General features: G+C 39.1%; 1 protein-coding gene across 12 annotated transcripts in view; it reads left to right on the top strand.

Moving 5' to 3' along the window:
* Reps2 (RALBP1 associated Eps domain containing 2) overlaps positions 1-22,170 on the top strand; it is a 251,310-nt gene extending 229,140 nt beyond the window's left edge. For all 12 annotated transcript variants that reach the window (XM_076561820.1, XM_042268750.2, XM_006973223.4 and 9 more), the window contains 2 exons: positions 7,517-7,622; positions 16,500-22,170. In XM_076561820.1, coding sequence (XP_076417935.1) covers positions 7,517-7,622; positions 16,500-16,568 — 175 coding nt within the window. In that variant the 3' untranslated portion in view covers positions 16,569-22,170. The remainder of the gene's footprint in view (positions 1-7,516; positions 7,623-16,499) is intronic.
* Positions 22,171-22,925: the final 755 nt, after the last annotated feature.

The raw sequence follows: 22,925 nt of genomic DNA, 5'->3' as shown, positions 1-22,925 counted from the left end.
TAATATAATTACATCATTCCTCCCTTTCCTTTCCTCCCTCCAGACCTTTTCATGTACCCTCCTTTGCTGTCTTTCAAATTCATAGCCTTATTTTACATTAATTGTTGCATATTTGTAGAATTCTTAAATAGAACATGTTCAGTCTGTATAATATTACCTTTATGTACATGTTTTCAGAGCTGACCATTTGGTATTGGATAATCAGCTGATATGCTCTTCCCTAGGGAAGATTGTTTCTCTTGCTGTTAGCATTTCTTAATTGCCTGTAGTTCTTTCTGTAGGGTTGAGGCCTTGCGATCTTTTCCCTGGCCATGTTAGCATGTCTATTGATATCATCTTTTTTCAGGTCATGTTTAGACAGTCCTAGGGACTATAACGTGGTATCTCGTTGTGGTTTTGATTTTCATTTCCTTAATGATTAATAGTGTTGAGCATCTTTTCTCGTGCTTATTGGTCATTTGAATACACTTTTGGATAAATATCTACTCATCCTTTGCCTACTTATAATTGAGTTATGGGTTCTTTATCTAGTCTGCATACAGCTCCTTTGTTAGATACACGATTTTCAAATATTTTCTCCTATTCTGTTGGTTGTTTTCACTTTCTTTGTTGGTGTACTTTGAAGTACCAAGTTTAAATTGTGTGTGTGTGTGTGTGTGTGTGTGTGTGTGTGTGTGTGTGTGTGTGTGTGTGTGTGTTTGAGACAGGATCTTACTGTGTGGCCCTGAAAGACCTGTGACTTTATTTGTAGACCAGGCTAACTTTGAACTCACAAAGATCCACCTGCCTCTGCCTCCTGAATTCTGGGATTGGAGGTGTGCACCTCCATGTCTAGCTTGTCACTTATATTTTTAGTGTCATATTTAAGAAACCATTGCCTACTCCAAGTTCACAAAGATTGTTTACTTGTAAAAGTCTTGTCACTTTATAACTGGTATTTATAACATCTGTGGTCTATTTTGAACTCATTTTGTGCATCATATGAAGATGGGGTTCAACTTCATTCTTTGACATGGCAATTATACAGTTGTCCCTGCAGTGTTTATTGAAATAGTATTTTCTACCTTTCATTTGTTCTGTGAATGTCCTTCAGCATGCTACTCTGAAGCTAGTGAGGTGACCATGTGATATTTAGCTGAGAGACTAATGCACAGATCACACTGTGAATAATCAGGGCCTAAGTTTTCACATCAGAGTATTTTATACAGCTTCTTGTTTTAGTTCCAAGACTAGTTTATGTTGGCATGATAGGAAGGAATTTAGCGTTCATAATTTTTCAAGGCAGGGAGCAAAAGATAGAAAATACAAAATGGTTGGCCTACAGTTCTTTCCCAGCCAGAGTTTTGAGAGCGAGAGATAAGCTCAGATTCCTTTAGACATGTGTTATATAGAGTTGTTACCCCCTCCCTACTTGTCTCTCATTTACAGTGTTAGTTGCTATGTACTATCTTTGGGAAAAATGAGAAAAAGAGTCACAATCATTTTCTGTAAGCCTTAATTCTCCAACAGAACACTGAGAAAGGCTAAAAATAAAGTAGACTAGCTGTAAAACTGTCATCAGCTTTTATAGAAATTAACATCAAAAATGAACCATTGTCAGAAACAAATTCAGCTTTTGATATTGCCATTGTCCACAAAAAGAAATTAGTAAGTTTGTCCAAGTCTACTGCTGAGCCAGGTTATGTGCAGTAAACATTTCATAATGTGTCATCATTACTAAGGACAGATGTGAATTTGCCTTAGAAACACTTTGGTTTAGTTGTTTCTTTGCTGCATCTTTGCTGTCTATTAAAGATGAACCTTTGGAAAAGAGGATTCTTCATGCAGTATAGAGACAGACGATACCATATGATAGCACCATGGCTCTGTGCCAACCTCTATAACCTCTATTATTCCCCATAACTCCAGAGTGTTCTAGCTCTGCTATAGACTGTTTGCTTACCTTCATGATGTTCTCAATGTGGCTCTAAGTTTTTCTTTCCCTTCTCATGCTTGATGTATTGGGATTGTCTGTGGGATTAATGGTTTGAATCCCTGATGGAAGTCTTCCATTTCCAACTGTAGAAAAGGCAATACAAGTTTGGGACTTAGAAGGTGCAGCCAGTTTCCTTGGGAGAAATTAAGGCCTGGGGAATGGCTAAGTTTTGACCTTTTCTTTTTTTTTTTAAATATTTTTTATTTTATAATTAATTTAATTTTACGTATCAGCCACAGATTTCCTTGTCCTCCCTCCTCCCACCCCTCAGCCTTCCCTCCCAACCCCCCCTTCCCACCTCTTCCAAGGCAAGGTCTCCCCTGGGGATTCAGCTCGGCCTGGTAGATTCAGTTGAGGCAGGTCCAGTCCCCTCCTCCCTACACCAAGGCTGAGCAAAAAGGCAGGATCTCATATGTAGTCATGGTGGGTTCTCTATGTAGCTGAGGATGATGAACTCCTGATTCAACTGTTTCACCACCCAAATGTTAGGATGATAGGTACAAGGCACCATACCCAGCCTAATATTTTCTCATTTAGAGAATCTCATCGATACTCTTTCTGGGAAGGATTTTGTTTTTTTTTTTTTTTTTTTTTTTTTTTTGAGATAGGATCTTACACTGTAGCGCAGGCTTGCCAGGAACTCACCATGTAGCCTAGGGTGGCCCCAAACTCATGAAAATCCTTTTGACTCAGCCTTCTGAGTGCTGGTATCATAGGCATGAGCCACTATGCCGAGCTTATGTCCTTTAAAACATAATAAAAATATATTGTATACATGTATGAGAATATCAAAGAATAAATAAAAAATACATTTTTCAAAATTTGAGTTTGCCACTTGAACAGAAAATAAAGTTCAGAAGGTTAGGATTGCTTGGTCCTGGAAGCTGGGCATATTGTCTTCCTGTTCTGGATTTCTTTGGTATTTGCCTTTATTCATATAGATAATGGCAACTTGTCACCAACATGTTTATTTTTCAGGTCACATAGAAAGAGAGAAAGAACAAATGGGGAAAAGGCAGCTTATTGCTAAGATCTTTCTGGTCTTACTGGCTCAAAACTTAGTCACATGTTTTCACCCACCAAGGCAACAGAGAAACAATTATTTGCTGAACAGTTAGTTGCACGGCTTCCTCCACTGAAACTGGGCCAGCTGTAGCCCAGACTGGGACATGGAGTAAAAGGCTAGGGGAATTTGTAGGTGCAAACTTCAGAAGCAATTAAGAGGCAAGATAAACACTTTTCCTGAACTGTTAACAGGTGACCTGGCCCTAACATTGTGTCTGATTTGGGACCTGATCTTTGCTTTACCTAGAACTCCTTTGGTTGCGAATGCGCGGGGGTGGGTGGGGTGGGGTGGTGGGTACTTAGAATCTCTTAGCATATTCTTTCTTTAAGGAACCATATTCATTGTGAAGATGTAGGGGTTGGCTCGTAGAAAATAGTGACAGAAACAGATCATAAAAGGGGGCTGCAAACCTTTGGGCTCCTGACATTTGTCTAGTCTTCTAAAGGATATTTGTTAGTTTTCTCTGTGAAGAAGTCTACCACCTTCAGCTCTGTAGGTTGATTGACTTGCTCTGCAGGGCCAAGGCTGAACTGGATTCGTAACTGTCACTCCATATACCTGAGAGAGAGAAGCTGCCTAGGTCACTGGGCCCCAGCATCCGTTCAAGCTTGAGACTGGAAGGGAGGGTTTCATCAGACAAACATGACTACAGGCCATCTGCCCATGCAGGTGGAGGGAGGTGATGGAGACAGTTCTTGGAGAAGGAGAAGCTGTTCTAAGCTGACTCACATAGCATAGTGGTAGTTTAAGGATAAAGAGGCATCTAGTTCTGATTGACTTCTTCCTGTAAACTTTAAAATTTGAACTATATAGATCACAGAAACTAACAAAAAATAATACCAAGCAAGCTTGTTTATCTTTCATGTAGTTTGTCCCAATGATTACATTTTACCTAACTAGAGTCAGGATAATTCTATACCATTTTATCACATGTTATCATAGTGTATAGATTTGTGTAGTTCATCATTATAATCAACATTCTACCTCCTATTCTCTGACACTCATAACCCCTAGCAAACACTTGTCTAATTTTCCTTTCCTATAATTTTGTCATTTCAAGAATGCTATATAAATGGAATCATGTAGCACACAACCATTTGGATTTGACATTTTTTCTCAGCATACATTTAGTACATAATAAAAAAAATCACATTCCAGGACACTTATCCCAAAGAAAGGAGAACTTTCATCCCTTAACATCCATCCAAGTGGATAGATGTGTGTATCATCCAACACTGTGAAGCAGAATCCTATGGCATGGATATACCAATTTGTTTAGACATTCTCCTATTAAGCAATATTTTGGCTGTGTGGAGTTGTTGACGATCACAAATAAAGTTGCTGTAATCATCTCTGCACAGGTTTTTTATCTTTAAATATATTTTCTTTTGTTTGGGATGAGCATCCTGAACTGTGATTTTTTTTGGATTGTTTGCTAAGTATATGTATAGTTTGAAAAGAAACTATTATCTTCCAGAATGGAGGTACCATGGCATATTCCCACCAGCAATGTAACGAGATACTAAATTTCTCCATGCCTTTGCAGTGTTTGGTGGTGTTCCTTTTTTAATTTTAGTGGGTATGTAACTCCGTGTCATTTTGATCTTAGTTTGTATTTCTCTAAAGGCCAGTGATGTTAAAAAGCTTTTCTTTTGTATGTTTGGCATCACGCACACTCTTTGGTGATCCATCTCTTCCTCTCCTTTGCTGATTTTCTAATTCTTTTTTTTTTTTTTACTGTTGCATTTTGAGTTCTTTTTTTTTTAAGGGAAGAAGGGTTCATGTTGGCTCACAGTTTGAAGAGCTACAGTATAACATGGGGGGGGGGCATGGCAGCGAGCACATAAGGCTGCATTGGCAGAGACACAGTCAGGAAGCAGAGCTACAAATGCTAGTGCTCTGAGTTTTGAGAGCTTTCTGTGCTCTGAGTAGAAGTCCAGGGTTAGATTTGTTGTTTTCATAGATCTTGTCCCACTCTGAAACTTGTCCTCTTTACAGGCTGTTGTGTTTTTCTTTTTCTCTTTCTTTTTTGTTGTGTTCTTTTACTTGTTGCTATTCAGTGTATTATATATTCATATATTGACTATTATCCTGGAGCATGTATTGCCTTACCAGAAATGTTAGTAACTAATGTTCTTTCAAGTAGACAGTTTTGAGTTTGTATACTTCAACAATAGCTCTGTGTTCCTGCAGGGAGGAAGGGTGAGTTTTTACTTCATCCCAGTTTATTAAAAACCCACAATTACCTGGGCAGTGGTGGCGCACGCCTTTAATCCCAGCACTCGGGAGGCAGAGGTAGGCGGATCTCTGTGAGTTTGTGGCCAGTCTGGTCTACAAAGCGAGTTCCAGGAAAGGCGCAAAGCTACACAGAGAAACCCTGTCTCGAAAAACCAACCAACCAACCAACCAAACAAACAAACAAACAAAAAACCCACAATTGAAATAAATTTCATTTCAAGGATCAACAGTTTTAGAACATGAGAGAGTACTTGTTCAGAAGTAGATGCTACTCAAGATGTTACCAGAATAGCAAGATCTGTAGATGTGCTATTGAAACCAAATCTATGTGCTTGAACAAATGTCTGAATATCAAATATCTCAAAGTCAAAGAAAAAATCTTCTAGAACGCTGTTGCTTTTGGAAAAAGCACTAAAATTGGGCAGAGGCACAGGTTTTCTCTAATAGACATTTAAATTTGTTGTAATGCCAAGGAATGCATCATGTATCAAAATTCAAGCATTCTTATGTATATTTGTTATATCGGTTTTATTTTCAAAATTGTACTTTGTAGTATTAGTTTACTTTTATTGTATTCTGGCATATATTATTCATTCAGTAAAGGAGTTATGAATTAAAAAATTTACTCTTCTATGTGGAACCTAGATAACTCTCTCTCCCTCTCTTTTCACACACACACACACACACACACACACACACACACACACACACACGCTCCTATATGTGCAACACTAGAATAAACACAGGGCATTTGTGAAGAGGATGGATTCTAGTGGGAGAGGAAGGACAGAAAAGGGTATTGAATAGTGAATACTGGCCAAAGGGCATGATATATTTGAATGAAAATGTCATTATGAAACCTTTTACTTTGCACAATGAATACATGCTAATGAAATTATTTTCTTAAAAAGTAGAGGAGATTGATCAGTAGGTAAAGCACTTGGCTTTACTAGATTTGAATCGCAGAATTAAAACTGTAAGTACAACCTCTGTGTTTTAAAAATAGCAGACTTTCTTGCTTCTATATGGCTGAAACAACTAGCCTTTAAACTTACTGCAGAAGGGACTATGTCTTCTGCAGATTTGCAGGGTGGCTAGCATAGTGTATCACTTTAGGAAATAGTCATCATATGTGTATGGTAGATCTGGACTAGGACCCATTCCCCAGTGATTGAAAATATGGTCATTTTTCTAGGAGAGTATGAATCACCTTTTAAATATGTTTCTTGCTATGGGATGAGAGTTTGTAAGTTATACTTGTGGTGACCATGTTGATTTATCATTCCTACCACAGAGTTTAGAAAATTAGGAGACTTATGGCCAAACAGTGTAAGTGAATACTTTAATAGAACCAAGTGTAACACATGATTGCCCCAGTTACACATGGTCGCCCCAGTTACACATGATCTCCCTAGTTACACATGATTGCCCCAGTTACACATGATCTCCCTAACTACACATGATCTCCCTAGTTACACATGATTTCCCCAGTTGCACATGGTCACTTCAGTTACACATGATCTCCCTAGTTACACATGATCTCCCCAGTTACACATGATCTCCCTAGTTACACATGGTTGCCCCAGTTACACATGATCTCCCCAGTTACACATGATTGCCCCAGTTACACATGATCTCCCTAACTACACATGATCGCTCTAGTTACACCTATTCTTTGAATTTAGTACTGACTTAGCTGATACAAAGGCATTCTCCATTTTCCTCAAGTGCCTCAGATATATTCTGGTACATATTAAAATTCATACTCTCTCTCTGTCCCTCCCCCTCCCTCCTTCCCTACTTTTTTCCCTTCCTTCTAAAGAAATAAAGGAGAATTAGGCTGTTTTGCTAAATTAATGTACTTTTTTCTTAAGAGAATGTTCTGTTCTTTTCCACCAGTCTTGTCCACTGAAGTAGATTCCATTAATGCTTCCACAAAAGGGCTATTGAGCTAATAGGAATTACTAGAAAAAATGCTTATTAAAATGTCTTGGAATAACTGGAACACAAATGTTTGAAAAGGCCCAATCACAGCCTTTATTCAAGTTGTAAAATGGGGTGTAAATTACCCATCCTGACCAATTTTGATGCTGGCCTGGGAATAGGAGATATTATTTTTGGAGCCCTGGGATGTTACCCTTTGTCAGTTTAGCACGTCTCATGAATCTGAGTTTGACTTGCAAGGAAGACTCCAGACCTCTAAGTCTGTTCATCAAGCTGTTTGTTCTATCTTACAGGCAGTCTTCCAGACAGAAGAAGGCAATCCAGACAGCCATCCGCAAAAATAAAGAGGCCAATGCAGTGCTGGCCCGCTTGAACAGTGAGCTTCAGCAGCAGCTCAAGGTAAGAGTGGATCCCCATTTGGACCCCTCCCCTTTACTCTGGCTTTGTGTTTTCATCATCAGCTCTCCATTCCTTTCGCTAAGACCCACTTTTGTTCTCAAAGCTCTTTTAGTTGGTAGAGAATGGGTGTATTTAAGTTTCAAGGGTTGGCTCTTGAATGCTTAGACTAAGATTAGTTACTTCGATATGGAGGCTGTATATCGTGTAGTAAATAAAGCCACTTACAAACTGTATTCTTTGTTGTCCAAAGCTTCTGAGTAAGGTCATAATTGTTTAGATCTTCTATGAATGATTCTACATGTTGGTGGAAGTAGGCAGCCTTAGTTAACCCCTTTTCTGGTACCTTGGAAATGGCTCCATTTCACGTTCTCAAGGGCATTAGCCCTGTTTTTCTCACTTATTTCTCTCCATCATTTCTCCTGTACATCAGTTTCTCAGGCTGCTCTAACTATGTACCATAAATTAGGTGACTTACTACAGTAGTGCTTTATTCTGTCATGGCTCTGGAGTTTGAAATCAAGGTGTTATCCGAACCATGCTGTCTCTGAAGGCTTTAGAGATGACTCTTTTTTGCTTCGCAAGTCCAGGTAGTTTCTGGCAATCCTTGCCCTTCCTTGACCTGTACATAAAAAGTTCCAATCATCTCCATTGTCACATGGCATTTTTCTGGTGTCTTGCCTGTTATCTGTTTTGTATTGTACTTTTAATTAAGAGCACCAATGACTCGATCTAGCATGGTGCCATCCTCACATGATTCTGTTCACATGGAAAATCAGGTTTATAGGTCCTGGGAGTTAGGCCTTGAGCATGTTTTGGTGGGACATGATTTTCCTGGGTCATTCTTAACCCACACATAAACAACTCCAGCATTAGTAATTCTCAATGGGTAGCTACTGCTCTGGTTCTCTGGTCTTCTTCATGTGAATTTTCTTAGAAATTATTCTCATTCACTGTTTTTACTTTCTGTTTTCTCTCGCGCGCACCTTAGTGTGGTCTTGCTGTCTTCCCACATTCCTCTTATGGCCAATGGGCTTTGGTTTGTTTAATTAATTAATTAAGGTTTTAGAAGAATCGGCATAAATGGCCATGCTTTCCTCTAAAATTACCTTTCTTTCTTTCCTTTCTTTCCTTTCTTTCCTTTCTTTCTTTCCTTTCTTTCCTTTCTTTCCTTTCTTTCCTTTCTTTCTTTCTTTTTGTCTCTCTCTCTCTCTTTCCTTCCTTCCTTCCTTCCTTCCTTCCTTCCTTCCTTCCTTCCTTCCTTCCTTCCTTCCATTCTTTCTCTCTCTTTTTTCTTCCCTCCCTCCCTCCCTCCCTCCCTCCCTCCTTCCTTTCTTATTTTATTTTATTTTTTTGGTTTTTTTCAAGAGAGGGTTTCTCTGTATAGCCTTGGATGTCCTGGAACTTGCTCTGTAGACCAGGCTGGTCTCGAACTCTCAGAGATCTGCCTGGCCCTGCCTCTAGAGTACTGGGATTAAAGGTGTGCACCACGACCACCACCACCACCACCACCACCACCACCACCACCACCACCACCACCACCACCACCACCACCACTGCTGCCTGGCTTGCTTTTCATTTTTTTTTTAAAGATGGGGCCTTGATAAGCAGCTCAGGATGTCCTAGAACTCAAAATCCTCCCGCCTCAACCTCCCGAGCTCTGGGATGACAGGTCTGCAGCACTGTGCCCATCTGGAAAGAGTGTTTGTGACTGAGATCCTGTGCTTTTCTCCTTTGCCTTCTACCCCACGGGTGCTGCTTTAACATTCTCTATCCCCTTCCCTCCCTGACTTTTGTGTACCCCCCACCTCTGCCAAGACATTTTATTACCAAACTTTTAAAGACAGAAAGTTTGGAAGAACTGTACAGTGAATATGTGTACGAACACTGCTTTAGTTCTGTTTTTACAATTTTATTATATTTGTTTTTTATGCATGTGTCAGTTTGTCTCCTCTATTCACCAGTTTATTTAATTTTTGACACATATTCAAATAAATTACCAACATCTGTATACATTTTCTAAATACTTCAGCACGCATATTGTTAGCTAGTGTTGAAGTTTTTATTTGAGACAGGGTCTCTCTACATCATCCCTGGAACTCACTATGTATGCAGAACAGGCTAGCCTTGTAGAGTTCAATTTTTTTATGGGTTTTTCTTATGACATGAAATTTAACATATACAAATCTTAACTGTATACTTGGCGATCTTGTAACAAATGTATATAGAAGGCAAACTCGATGGATGTAGAGACCATTGCCATCACCATAGGACACTTCCTCACTTTCCCTCCCATTTCACTTCTACCCCACCACAGGGCAGCCACCATTCAGATTATTTTATACTGTACTTTTTGCCTGTTCTGTAACTCTATATGATGGTATCCTAAATCAAGTTTTTGAGTTTCATTTATTTTGTTGAATGCACGAAGAATTTGTTCCTTTCATTGCTACCTAATACCGCGCTGAGTGAATATGCCACCATCCCATTATCAGGTCTCTTGATGGAAACTTGAGCTGTTAACAGTTTTAGAACATTGTGAGTAAAACTGCATCACTGAACATGTTTCTTTAATAACATACTTTTTCTTACTCTGGGAATTTCATGCAATGTGTTTGGATCATATTCACCCTTCTCTTCCCTCATATCTGTTTTTAATAACCCACTGAGTCAGACTTGTACTGTCCCTATATTTGTGTGTGGGGGGGGTCATTCATTGCAGCTAGCTGGAGGGACCATACCCCTAAAGAAAACCGACTCTCCCTTGGGTAGCAACCATAGCCTGCCAATAGTGGGGCTTCTGGGCTCTCCCCATCCATGCTTGAAAGTTCACTGACTTGATCTTGTGCAGGCAGTCATAACTTCTGTGAGTTCATGCGTGCAGTGGGCCTGTCATGTTCAGAAAGCACTATTTTGCCCTAGTCCTCTTTACAACCTGTGGCTCTTATATTCTTTATGCCTCCTCTCCAAAAATGTTCCATGAAACTTGCAGCGAGGAGTGATGTATATGTTCCGTTTATGACAGAGCACTCCACAGAAACTTTGGACATGTTTTTGTGTGGAAATATATTCTCATTTATCCTAACAGAATAAGTTGGTATCAACGAACAGGATTAGTTGATAAGTGTTTTAGTTAGTTTTCTATTGCTGTGAAGAAACAACATGGCCAAGGAAACTTATAAAAGGAAGCATTTAATTGCATGAGCTTACTGCAGTTTCAGAGGATGTGTCCATGGCCATTATGGTGGGGAGCATGGCAGCAGGCAGAAAGGCATGGTGCTGGAGCAGTAGCTGAGAGCCTACATTTTATCTGCAAGTTTCAGGCAGAGAGAGGGATTAGGTCTCGGGGCGGGGGGACTTTTGAAAGCTCAGAGCCTTCCGCCCCCAGTGACATACCTCCTCCAATAAGGCCATATCTCCTACTCCTTCCCAAATAGTTCTACCAACTGGAGACTCAAATATATGAGTGTATAGAGGGCCATTCCTATTCAAAGTACCATAGTAAGTATATGTAGCTGATTTTATTAGAAATTGTACCTTTTAAAAGTGTGTTTATAGCATTTTATACTCTGCCCATTAATGTGTGAGAATTTTAAATTTTTGTCAACATTTGATTTTATTTTTGTTGATTTTAGCCTGGCCTGGGATAAGGTAATTTTTTCTACTTCCTTGATAACTAATTATGTCCTTGATGACTAATTATGTCATTTATTTTTTATGTGCCTATTAGCCTTTAATATATATCTTATGAAGTATATTTTCAAGTGTGTTGACCAGAGGACTTTTTTGTTATTTTTGTTATTTGGTTTTTTTAAAGATTTATTTATTTACTATGTATACAGTGTTCTGCCTGCCAGAAGAGGGCACCAGATCTCATTACAAATGGTTGTGAGTCACCATGTGGTTGCTGGGAATTGAACTCAGGATCTCTGGAAGAACAGCCAGTGCTCTTAACCGCTGAGCCATCTCTCCAGCCCCATGTTATTTGTTTTTGAGACAAGGTCTCCCTGGGTAGTCCAGGCTGGCCTTGAACTCAGGATCCTCCTATCTCAGTCTCTTGAGTGTTGGGATTATATGTATGTGCACCCACATTTGAATTTTTTTTGGTCAGTTTTTACATTGGGATTCTTATCTACCCTGACTTCCATTGAGCTGTGGGCAGATACCTTTTTACATATTTTGATTGTTAATAATATTAGATATGTTTGTCAATATTTCCTTCTAGTGTTTGTATCACCTATTTATGTAATAACTATATACTTTTATGAGCAGATACTTCAAATTTTGATAGAATCCAAACTTGTCATTTTTTAAGCTTATTACTTTCTATGTAAGGAAACTGCATATCTCTAGGTTATAAAATAATTCTCACACATTTTCCTCTAGCAACTTTATTGCTTCTTCTTTTACATTTTTAAATTAAATTTGTACGTGATGTGGCATTAGGGTTAAGGTTCATTTCCCCCATTGTAGTATTTCCTTAATCCAGTACCATTTGATGTAAAGACTTTTCCTCCCTTGGCTCACTCTGGTGTCATTATCCTAACTCTAATGACCTATAATTGGAGGTTCAGTTCTGGCTTCTTACTCTGTTCCATTAGTCTTTCTGTGGCTCCTTATGCTACTATCACACAGTCTTGATTGCTGTTGCCTTATACTGTCTTGAAATGTGGCAATATAAAAATTTCAACTTGTCCCTTTCCATGATTCCATTGGATATTATAAGCCTTTTGTCTCATGCAAATTTGAGAATGGGTAGGAAAGTACCACAAAATAAAAACTCATTAGCAGTACTGTTAGGTTTGCATTGGTTCTATCAATCAATTTAAGGAGAGCTGGCATGTAAACCATGTTGATTTTGCTAATCTGAAAGTAGAGGAGTATCTACAACTATTTCTCTTCTAAATTACTCCTGAGGGGTTCTGAGATTTGAGTACATAAGTCTTGCATATCTTTTGACAAATTGTCCAAAATTTTTGTGACATTATTGCAAATTGGATTTTAAAAATAATTCCATTGTTCAGTTGAATTTGTGAAGGTCCCAAGATATAAGATCAATACACAAAATAATCAGTCATAGTCTTGTATATAAGTCATAAATAATTGGTAATGGAATTTTCTTAAAGTACTACTTCATAGTAGCTGGCCTCTTCCCCCAAATGAAATACTTAGTTACAAATCTGTCAGAACACACATAAGATTTGTATGCTAGAAACTAAAAAAAAAATGCTTCTGAGAGAAATCCAGGGAGACCTAAAGGTACAGATATGCTTTATTTGTATATTTGGAAGATTCAATAGAATAGAGTTGTCATATTTCTCTCCAGTGATCTTTAGATTCATGACAATACCAATTAAGATCCCAGCAGGAATTTTTTATGAATATAAACAACCACATCCAAAAATTTGTATCTGAGGGCCGAGGAGCTTGGAATTGCTAAAGCAGTGTGAAAAGGAAGAGCAAATGAAGAAATCATTGTCAAGCTGCTGTCATCAAGACAGTATGGTGCTGAGAGCAGTGTATAGATCCGAATCCTGAAATAGATCACATAAATAAAGCCATTTGATGAAGGACAATGATGCAAAATCAACCCAACCAAAAGCTGGTCTCCCACCATGTTTAACAGTTGGTCGTCTGTATGTAACAGATAGGGAATCTTGATCGAAGTCTCACTCCTTCAAAGATTAACTGAAAAATGGCTCCCCTGTGTAAATGGAAAGCGTAACTATAAGACGTTTAGGAGGAAACAAAGGAAACAACCCTCATGACTTGAGGTTAGACATGACCTTAGTATAAAAAAATGACTAAAAGCATAATCTCTAAGAAAATAACTTAGTGTATTGGCCTTCATTAAAGTTAAAACACTTTTGTTCTGCCAAAACCACCAGAGAGTGAAGATACAAGTTACAGAGGGGGAAGAAATATTTTCAAACTACACATCTGACAGAGAACTTGTGTTCTGATTAAAAAAATAACTTTTTAAACTCAAAAGTAAATCTAGGGGGAAAACCTACAACTATCATTCTGCTAAAGGAGCACAGCAATGGAATGACTAATAATGACATTTTATCATACCCATAGATCAGTGTCTCACTCAGCCCTCATCAGAGAAGAAGCTTCTTCTTGGAGCAGATGGGAACTAACAGAGCCCCACAACTAGACAATGTACAGAAAGGGAGAGGCTTTGGAGCACTCAATCTTAATGGGATGTCTTCAAGCTCCTCCCCTCCAGGGCTCAGGAATCTCTATAGAAGGGGAGGTGGGAAGATTATAAGAGCTAGAAGTGGTGGATAACTCCAAGGAAATAGCATTTTCCAGATGTAACAAGACTGAAGCACGCATGAACTCTCAGAGACTATGATAGCATACACAGGGCCTGTGCATGTCCAAGCTAGACAAAACTTCCAGCATGGAGAAGGGCGAAGTGGACACAGACTCCCACCTCTAATTAAGAAGCAGTTTGCAATTGATGCCTGCTGGGAAAGTGAAAATCAACTTTCTCCAATGGAACCTCCCTGGTATATTGACCGTACTTCAGGGAAGGCCCCATACCCAGGATTAGTTGCCCGACACACAATGAATATCCTACCTTCCCCCTCTTCCCTCTCCCTCCCCCTTCCTTCCCACTCTCTATGCCTTTTGTTTTGTTTTGGTATTTTTGTCTTATTAATTTTCTTTCAACTTGTTTGTCTGTTTTGACTTTAATTTTTTTTTGAGAGTGAGAAAGAACATGAAGTGGGTAGGTAGGGAAGTAGGAAGGATCTGAAATGAGTTGGGGGAGTGTAAGGAATATGATCAAACTATATTGTATGAAAAAAATTTAAATAAAACTTTAGAAAAGAATAAGAACTCTAAAAAACCAAACATTTCAATTTAAAAATTGGCAAAGGACTGGAACAGATATTTCACCAAGGAGCGGTAGGATGACATAAATACACAGGAGATGGTATTCTACATCATTGGCCACTTGGGAAATGACAATTCACGCTAGGGTTACATACTACTATACACTTACTAGAACTGTTGAAACAGAACATGACACCGTCAGAGGAAGGTGACTGGAACCTCGTGCATTGGCGGTGGGCTGCAAAATGCTACCCTCACCCTGGAAAGTCATTCAGCACTCTTTTGAAGTGATTTGTATTTTTATCTCATTTTCACTTCAGTAACTTCATTTTTATTTCATTTGGCTTTATCCCCTCATCTCTCCTTCTGCTTTTGGGTAGATCAGCTTCATCCATTGTTCTTTTTGTTTCTTTTCAGTTTTGTTTTATTGAGAGAGGATCTCATATAGTTCAGGCTGACATTAAATTCACTAATGGATGCCAGGTTGGCTTGAACTCCTTTTAATTATCCTTCCTTTACATCTTAAGTGCTGAAATTCCATGCACATGCCACTGTGACCTGTGCATGTGGTTCTAGGGATAGAACTCTTTAAGGCAAGCATTCTAGCAACTGAACTCCATTCTTTTTGTATATCACATTCACAAAACTCATTTGCTCCCTTGGAGCCTTTGAAGTTGTCATTTAGTCACCCTGCATATCTTCACCCCACATGTTTAAGTAGCTTCCTTCCAGCTTCATTCATGTCTCTGCTCAAGTTGCATTACCTCTAGGCAACGTTCCCTGGTCATACTTTCTTCTTTCTCTCCCCATCTGTTGCTCTCCAGTGCATCGTCTTCTTTATTTCCTCTGAAATCTGTCTTCTTCGCTCATTTCATTGTCTTGCCACCCATTTGAATAGAAGCCCTAAAAAGGCACTGGCCTGCTCTTTCTTGGGTTTTGCTGATACCATCATAGCTAGAGCAGCATGTGACCTAGAGCTGATAGATATAGAAGATGGGTTGCTAGTAGTATGAATGAATGAACATTTGTTGAGTTCTGTACATTGGTTTTCCAATATATGTTGGCTTTCTGGAACATCTCAGAATTGAGCCTTTACATAAGAATTCTTTCCCACCTTGGCCAATTCTAGTTGAGTGTGTTTATGTATCCTTTTTTTTTCTCTGAAAAATCTGTTTTAAGACTGAAAGTTTGTTGGGAGCAGGGTCTATCCCTAACACTGACTGCTTTTGGGAAACTATTGCTCATACCGAGTTGCCTTATCAAGCCTTAATATGAGGGGAGGAGCTTAGTCCTACCTCACTTTGATGTACCATGCTTTGTTGACACCCATGGGAGGCCTGTCCCTTTCTGAACAGAAACAGAGGAGGAGTGGATGGGGTGGTTGTGCACAGAGGGAGGGAGAGGAGAGGAGGGAGGGGAAGCTTCAGTCAGGATGTAAAATAAATAATAAATGTAGTAAAAGAAAAACAACATAGTTTGAATTTCCGAATAGCAGATTACTGTCTGTCTCTTCTTCCTTTTACCCAAAAATTACTTTAAGTTAGCTGAATTATGTGCAAGAGCCTGGAAAAGAGACTTTGATGGAAGGATGGCCAGTATATCTTTTTATCCTTCATCCCTAGCTAAATATTGTGCCAGAAAAGAAGCCAGAGATTGCAACTAGAAACTTAGTTGAAGTGACTCATAGTTCTGTACTGGGAGTCGCTTTCTCCTTTAGTTCTCCCCTATTGGCTTTTTTAATATTTCATGTCATTCTCTGCTGCCTTCTGAGCCCATCAACACAGAGTGAGGCTAAGGCAGGCTTGCAAAGAAAAATTGAGCAGTTGCATTTCATCATCTTCAGAAAGGCATTGGAAGGTTAGTGATTGTGAATCTGTGTCTAATCACCAGCATTGAAAATGGTGCCTTCCAGACCACATGTCCCTGAGTGTCTGTCGGTCCAGTTCTGCATTTCCTTTGACTGTATAAAGAAATAGGGATGAACCTGAGAAATGATGCCTTTTCCTTTTCTTTCCCTTGTTTTGTACATTTTAGGAGGTTCATCAAGAACGGATTGCACTGGAAAACCAATTGGAACAACTTCGTCCAGTCACAGTGTTGTGACATCCTCAAGTCTCAAGTGACAGTGGATGACCTTGTCTGCCATGATCTTTCTTTTGTTTGAGCCCAACCACTTGTCATAGATGTCTGAATGTCAAAAGCTGTGAGCAGCACAATATATTCTGTATGATTTTCTCTTTTGCACTACTCTTGTATATTTTACAGTGGTGGTAAAAAAGTCTTCAACTGATTATTGTACTTAAAATCTTAATTATCAACTACTTGGGAGGCTGAAGCAGGAGGGTCACAAGTTCAAGGCCATCTTGAGAAGCTTATTGAGACACCGTCTGAAATAAAATGTAAAAAGAGAGCCAAGGATATAGCTCAGTGGTAGAGTGCTCGTCTGATATGTAGAAAACCCCAAGTTTAATCCTAAGTACCATTTAAAAACTTTACTATCAGTGGAATTTATCTTCCATTTTAACCACTTTTAAATATTTCTCCTTATTAAAATTGGTCTTGTATCAGATAACTCAGAGCATTATTTATTTAAGAATTTATAATTTTTACAGAATTTGAAGTTCTAGCAGGATGCTCATTTTATTCTTGTGTGTTTCATACAGTAGGTTGGTTTCCTGAATAATGTGGATTCCAACTGGATAGTCTTAGGCATGACTACAATAAAAACAAAAGCTGAAATATAATTAAAGCATCAGATTTACACTGGCATTGTGCCCTCTACCACTATATGCCAAAAAACGCTTCTCTAGTGCCATTTTGATATTATATCAGCTATAAATAATACATGACTATTGTTTTCTATTAAATATCAGAATGGGTCTTTACACCTATGTGAAGTAGAGATTTTGGCAATGAACTGTTCAACTTGGCCAATCTCAGCCACCAACCTAGATAACTCAATCCTTTTCATGTACGTTTTTGGGCAAGCACAATCTACTTTAATTTCCTTGCCTAATCAAATTAAATAGTTTCCAGATCACTACTTTTATCCTGCATGAGGATAATATCTCTGTAAATGCATGATCTTGGAAACTACCCATCAAATATGAGTAGCTGGATAGCTACCTATTTGTTGTTGAACCCACATATCCAGGTTGAGAAGGGAAGGGTAATGGCTACCAACTCTCCAATTGTTGTCTTTATTTTAGCCTGGATTTCAAATGCGTTGGGTCTGAAGACATAATGAAAGAATGTAATCTTCACACTGGCTTTATGACTATTTGTTCTCTGTAAAGTGTGCCCTTGGGAAGTATTGACTTTATATACAGTTCAGAGGATCTCAGCTAACTCTAGTGGAAGTGAATAAGCAAGCTCAACTTGCAGAAAGCCAGTATCCTGTAGAAATGTAGTAGTATAGCCCAGTTGAAAGTAGGAAATGACTGACTTACAGGGTCACAGGGTCCCTAGTTCACCAATCCTCAGCAGGGCATTCCAATGTTCACATTACTTTGAGAGACTTATAGCATGCCATACTGTCTCTTGTGCATTTTGCCAACCTACCCATTCTTTGCATAGTGGGATGTGGTGTGCACAGGGTACTTACTGAAATGGTTTTGGATAGATTTATAATATGCAAGATTAGGCTGTTGATTTCAATAGAGCTGAGAGCGCTTAGTAAAAATAGGCGTTTATTTAATACTTCCCTGTTCCTTTGGCAAGCTTTATCAGTAGCTTAATAACAGAAGAGAAGGGTTCAAACAGATGATGTTTTTCCAAAGAAAAACAAATTGTTGAATCTCTTCCATGCATATTTAAGGATTTGAAACTGATTTAATTTGGAAAGTCAGGAAACTTGAACTATTTCTGCATTTCCTTTTCTCCCTTGGCTGCCTTTTGTTGTTCTTGTAGGGAGGGCTCGGGGTTGAGTTTAAGCCCTCCTAAGATTATGAATGGGTCAGTGCAAATTCGTAGGTGACTTCTTTTTTCCTTATGCTGGGATGTGGGGGCTGTGACAAATGTTCAACAGTGTTCTGATTGCAGCTGTTTCACAGCATGTTTGGTGTTTGGTACATTTAATACAGGAAAGACCAACATATTCACTTTATCTCAAAATCGTCCAGTGCATATGCCCTCACTTGCGGTAGCACTTCAAATCTACCAACCAGACACAGCCTAAGGAGCGTTAGTCTAACTGTGTTTAACAACACTGACTTGCTGTTTCCCTGTGAAGTTAATGACCCAGGGAACTGGGTTGAGATTGGGATTTTATTTAGTTGGCTTTTTTTCCCTTAAAGGATAAGACTTGCATTGGACAATCAAAGCCCTTTGAGTGTCATAGCCTCATCAATATATTTCTTGTGGAGCTGGGGATGAAACCTAGGACATCATGCATTCTAGGCAAACTCTGGGTCATACCTCCAGCCCATCACCAATATTTTAATTTAGGCATTTCATTAAACACCTACCAATACATACATACATACATACACACACACACACACACAGAATATTCTTAGCTGGACCCGATTTTGATCAATTTATGAGTTGCTTAAAAATGGATTTTTGAAAGGAAATATTTGTGTTTCTATCTAAGTATATATTATTATATGACTAGTATTCATCCTTTATTTCTGTGTTTTCTTAGAATGTGTACTTTTAGGGTTACAATACCTGATACTGTTTTTTAGAGTCTTTAATATGATATAGGAAGGCAAGCACACTGAAATCACCTATAAAACTGCTCTGGAATTAATCGTCATCTGTTGTAAAAAGAAGCTTCTCTGATGAGGGATGAGAGATGCAGATTTGCTACTTGGACAGAATTCTACAGAATGAAGGTTAACACTGCCTCCATTCATAGGGGTTTAATTGCCTTGTTGCTCAGTTGTCTTACTGCATGGGGATCCTCCAGTCCTACAGATGAAAGCACAGTAGGAACTGATCTTGGGCTTATTGGGGTCTTTAGCATCTCTTGTAAGTGGCATACAGCATGTGGCCTCCTTTCTATCCATAGACCTAAAGTAAAACTCCAATGGTAAATAGAAAAAAATGGATGTATAATGTGATAACCAAGGCAGATATTTGCTCTAGTTGGAAAGATCTAAGCACTTTATAAGTATCAGTGTTTGGGACTAATTGAGAAAGGAGTCAGCTTAGCTGGAAGCTGTGCCCATATGAATGTTAGGGCAGGGCCAGTGTTTCTCTCCTATAGCTAGCATGGGAAGATTACAACCCTAAAAACTGGGAGCTCTTTGCCCAGGAATCCACAAAAATAGATAGCTAGTGGTAGAGTTGGGATGCTAGCCTGATTTTATAGATTCCAACTTAGTCCTCTGTCAATCCTAAGAATAGATTAGAAAGCCTTTTCTGTTTATATTGAAATATATTGACTTAATTGGTCTTTAAATATGAAAACATCTTCTAAGGAGTTTTAGGTCTAGACATTTCTCTCAAATTTAAGCAAAAAATAAAATTTGAGGGAAAATAATATCATTAAACTGTTCTAATGCCTCACCTTTGATGATGCAGTACATTACTTTAAATCTTGGCAGAACTTTGGACAGCTATTGCTTTGAATAGATTCCAGTCCCATATTCCTGTGGGCACTTGCTTTCTCAAATAGACTACTGTGATAAAAATGAACTCAATATGTAGTAGCTTATAGTTTTCTCCAGTATATCTTTGGTCACTTGGGTCACAAATGGTCCATTTTAGCACATTTTAGGGATAGATAAGTAATCTAAACACATGAACTTTTCTTTTGACTTCCTACCAATGTCTGAACTATTGTAAAATATTTTTTCTTTAACTGTGGTTGACTGTATAGGATTTCTAAACATTTGTCTGTGTCCTGAATGGTCTCATAACCGTGGACATAATAGATATATATAATTAGAATATCACTTAGACAATATCTGGAATTGATGTGATTCTTGCAATCAAAAAAGACATTTGCAAATGTCTTTTTCTAAGCAGTAGTTAGAAAGAGCTCAATTATAGTATTAGCACCTTAAAGCTAAGACATTTGTTCAACACATACTACAATCACACCTCCGACTAGATATCATCAAGGGAATGAGGTCTTACCAATGTAAAAACAATTTGCCATCTCGTCACAAGCAGATGGCCCCATGTGACCACCACGCAGGCTCCCTGGGTTGTGGTGTGAACAGTGTGGGTGAGAAGAAAAAGGAGGAGTGGTTAAAGAAATCTCCCCCTCACTAACTACAACGTGAGTGGCTTTGCTCTTTCCAGCGGATTACTTCTGTTTTGAGTGTTCCCTTAAAACGCAGGCTTCAGCAGCTAGTTGACTTTCCACTCTAGTTATAGGTGTTCCAGCTTTCCTGTATCATGACTCAGTGTGATTCAAGTTCCTAGTAAGAAGGGACGATCTGGATGGTGTTCAGTTCTCAGCCTGCACAGCTTGCTTCTCTTTCAGCATGGGCTGTGGGAACATCCCACCTGCACAGACAGGTTGATCACTGATGGCAGTTTGAATACATGTTTTGAATACATGCTTTGCCTGTTTGTGAAGAGAAATGCATTTAATTATATGAACCTCTCAAGAATAGCAGACAAGGAGGACCAGACTTGAAAAACAAAGCATAGAGATTTTGGGAGCCGCTGCCCAGCCCCAAACAGACTTTCAGAGGAAGTCTTATAAATGTGTTTGAAGCAGCCACTGTGTGATTATGAGCTGGGCAGCCCAGGTCTATTTAGGTTTAGGCTGGTAGGATTGCTGCCTACTTTGACTCTGGTCTTAACGGACACATGGAAAACACTGCATGTTGCAGTCGTTGGCACTTGCTCTGTCTGCAGAAGCCTAGCTTTGCTGACAACTGCTGGAGAATGCTTAGTTTGCCTGTCTTGTGATTTCTCCTGTCAGCTATTATCGTGGCTGTGGGAAGTTAACGACACTAGGTTTATGACTCTGAAGAGCAGAGGACAGCAGGCTTTACGAGGGCTTCAATTGGAATTTGGGGACTACAGTAAGGACACCCTCAGGTACCAGGTCCATAGCAGTCTGGGATGATAAGACTAGATCCTAGAGTTCTTTCAGGGAGCTCTGTCATGAGACTGAACACAGTACCCATCATATGCCGCTTTGATGAATAATTGTAGTTTCTGTTTCAAGTCACCTTGTGTGCCAGCTTCCACTGCACCTATCTTGGGAAGCAGGGATACCCTCTTCTTAAGAACTGGAACTGCCATTCTTTTCATCTTCAGCACAAGTAAGGTATTTAAGTGAGCCAGAGGCAAAAAGAGCCATTTTAGTCTTCATAGTGATCGGCTAAGAGAGATAATGAGCTGACTGTCTATTTTAACCTTGAAGGTAAAAATGTATATTATATTTTTTCACTATAGGTACATGTAACAGTAAAAAGTGTAACAGCAAAGTATATATTTGATGCTTTCTGTCTTTTCATGATATTGTGCTAACAAGTCGTGCTAATATGTAACTCAGCCAGAGTCTCATTCATTTGCTAACCATTGGGAACATTCTATGTATTTACCTTAAACATAAATCTCTGCGAGTGTCCTATATTTGGATTGTGATTTGTAGACTCATGCTAACTTTACTGCCTCTTTTTCACACTTGTTGAAAAATCTGTGAAGAACATAGTAAGTTAAGGATTTCCAACTTGGAAAATGTACATGATGTGAAACTGAGGTGCTATGTTAAAAATAAATGTATGATAACTAAGTTGTTTTTATGGTGTCTTAGTGTCAGTATTTCTGGTTTCCCTTTGGTCTTGTGTGCACTTAAATCTGGCAATGTGAAAGGAGTGGGAGGTCCTTTCCATTGAAATCGAAGTTGGAGGTTTAGTTGTTTTACTTCCTGGTAATTTAAGGGAGGTTCTTCAATATCTGTAAACAGTAAGCACTTAGCAGTCATGGGACATCAGGACAGACTCAATGTGGACTTTAAAGATCTACGGACTGGAAACTGGGCTTAATGTGGGGCCAGGTTACTTGCTTTATCTACTCAGTGTTTTTAGTTTGCGAGTGTTCCTAAGCCTGGTATACTCCTGTAATCCCACCACTTTAGAGCCTGAGGCAGGAGGGTCACAAGTTATGGACCAGCCTGAGCTACATAGTGCGTTAAAGGTCAGTATAGGTAGGCTATATAGTGAAGCTATGTCTCAAAACCCAAACCAAACCAAAACAATAACAACAAAGAGTGTTCCCATCATGATGACCTTAGCTAGAAAGGAAATTGTCTTTTCTCTTTTGCTGTGATAAAATACCTTAATAAAGCACCGGGCAGTGGTGGTGTACACCTTTAACCCCAGCACTCAGGAGGTAGAGGCAGGCGGATCTCTGTGAGTTCGAGGCCAGCCTGGACTACAGAGTGAGTTCCAGGACAGGCTCCAAAGCTACACAGAGAAACCCTGTCTCTAAAAGAGAGAGGGAAAGAGAGAGGGAGAGGGGGAGAGGGAGAGGGGGAAAGGGGGAGAG

Source organism: Peromyscus maniculatus, chromosome X (assembly GCF_049852395.1).
Source record: "Peromyscus maniculatus bairdii isolate BWxNUB_F1_BW_parent chromosome X, HU_Pman_BW_mat_3.1, whole genome shotgun sequence".
NCBI lineage: Eukaryota > Metazoa > Chordata > Mammalia > Rodentia > Cricetidae > Peromyscus > Peromyscus maniculatus.
Note: the sequence above shows the minus strand (reverse complement) of the source record. Positions and strands in the feature narration are given on the sequence as shown.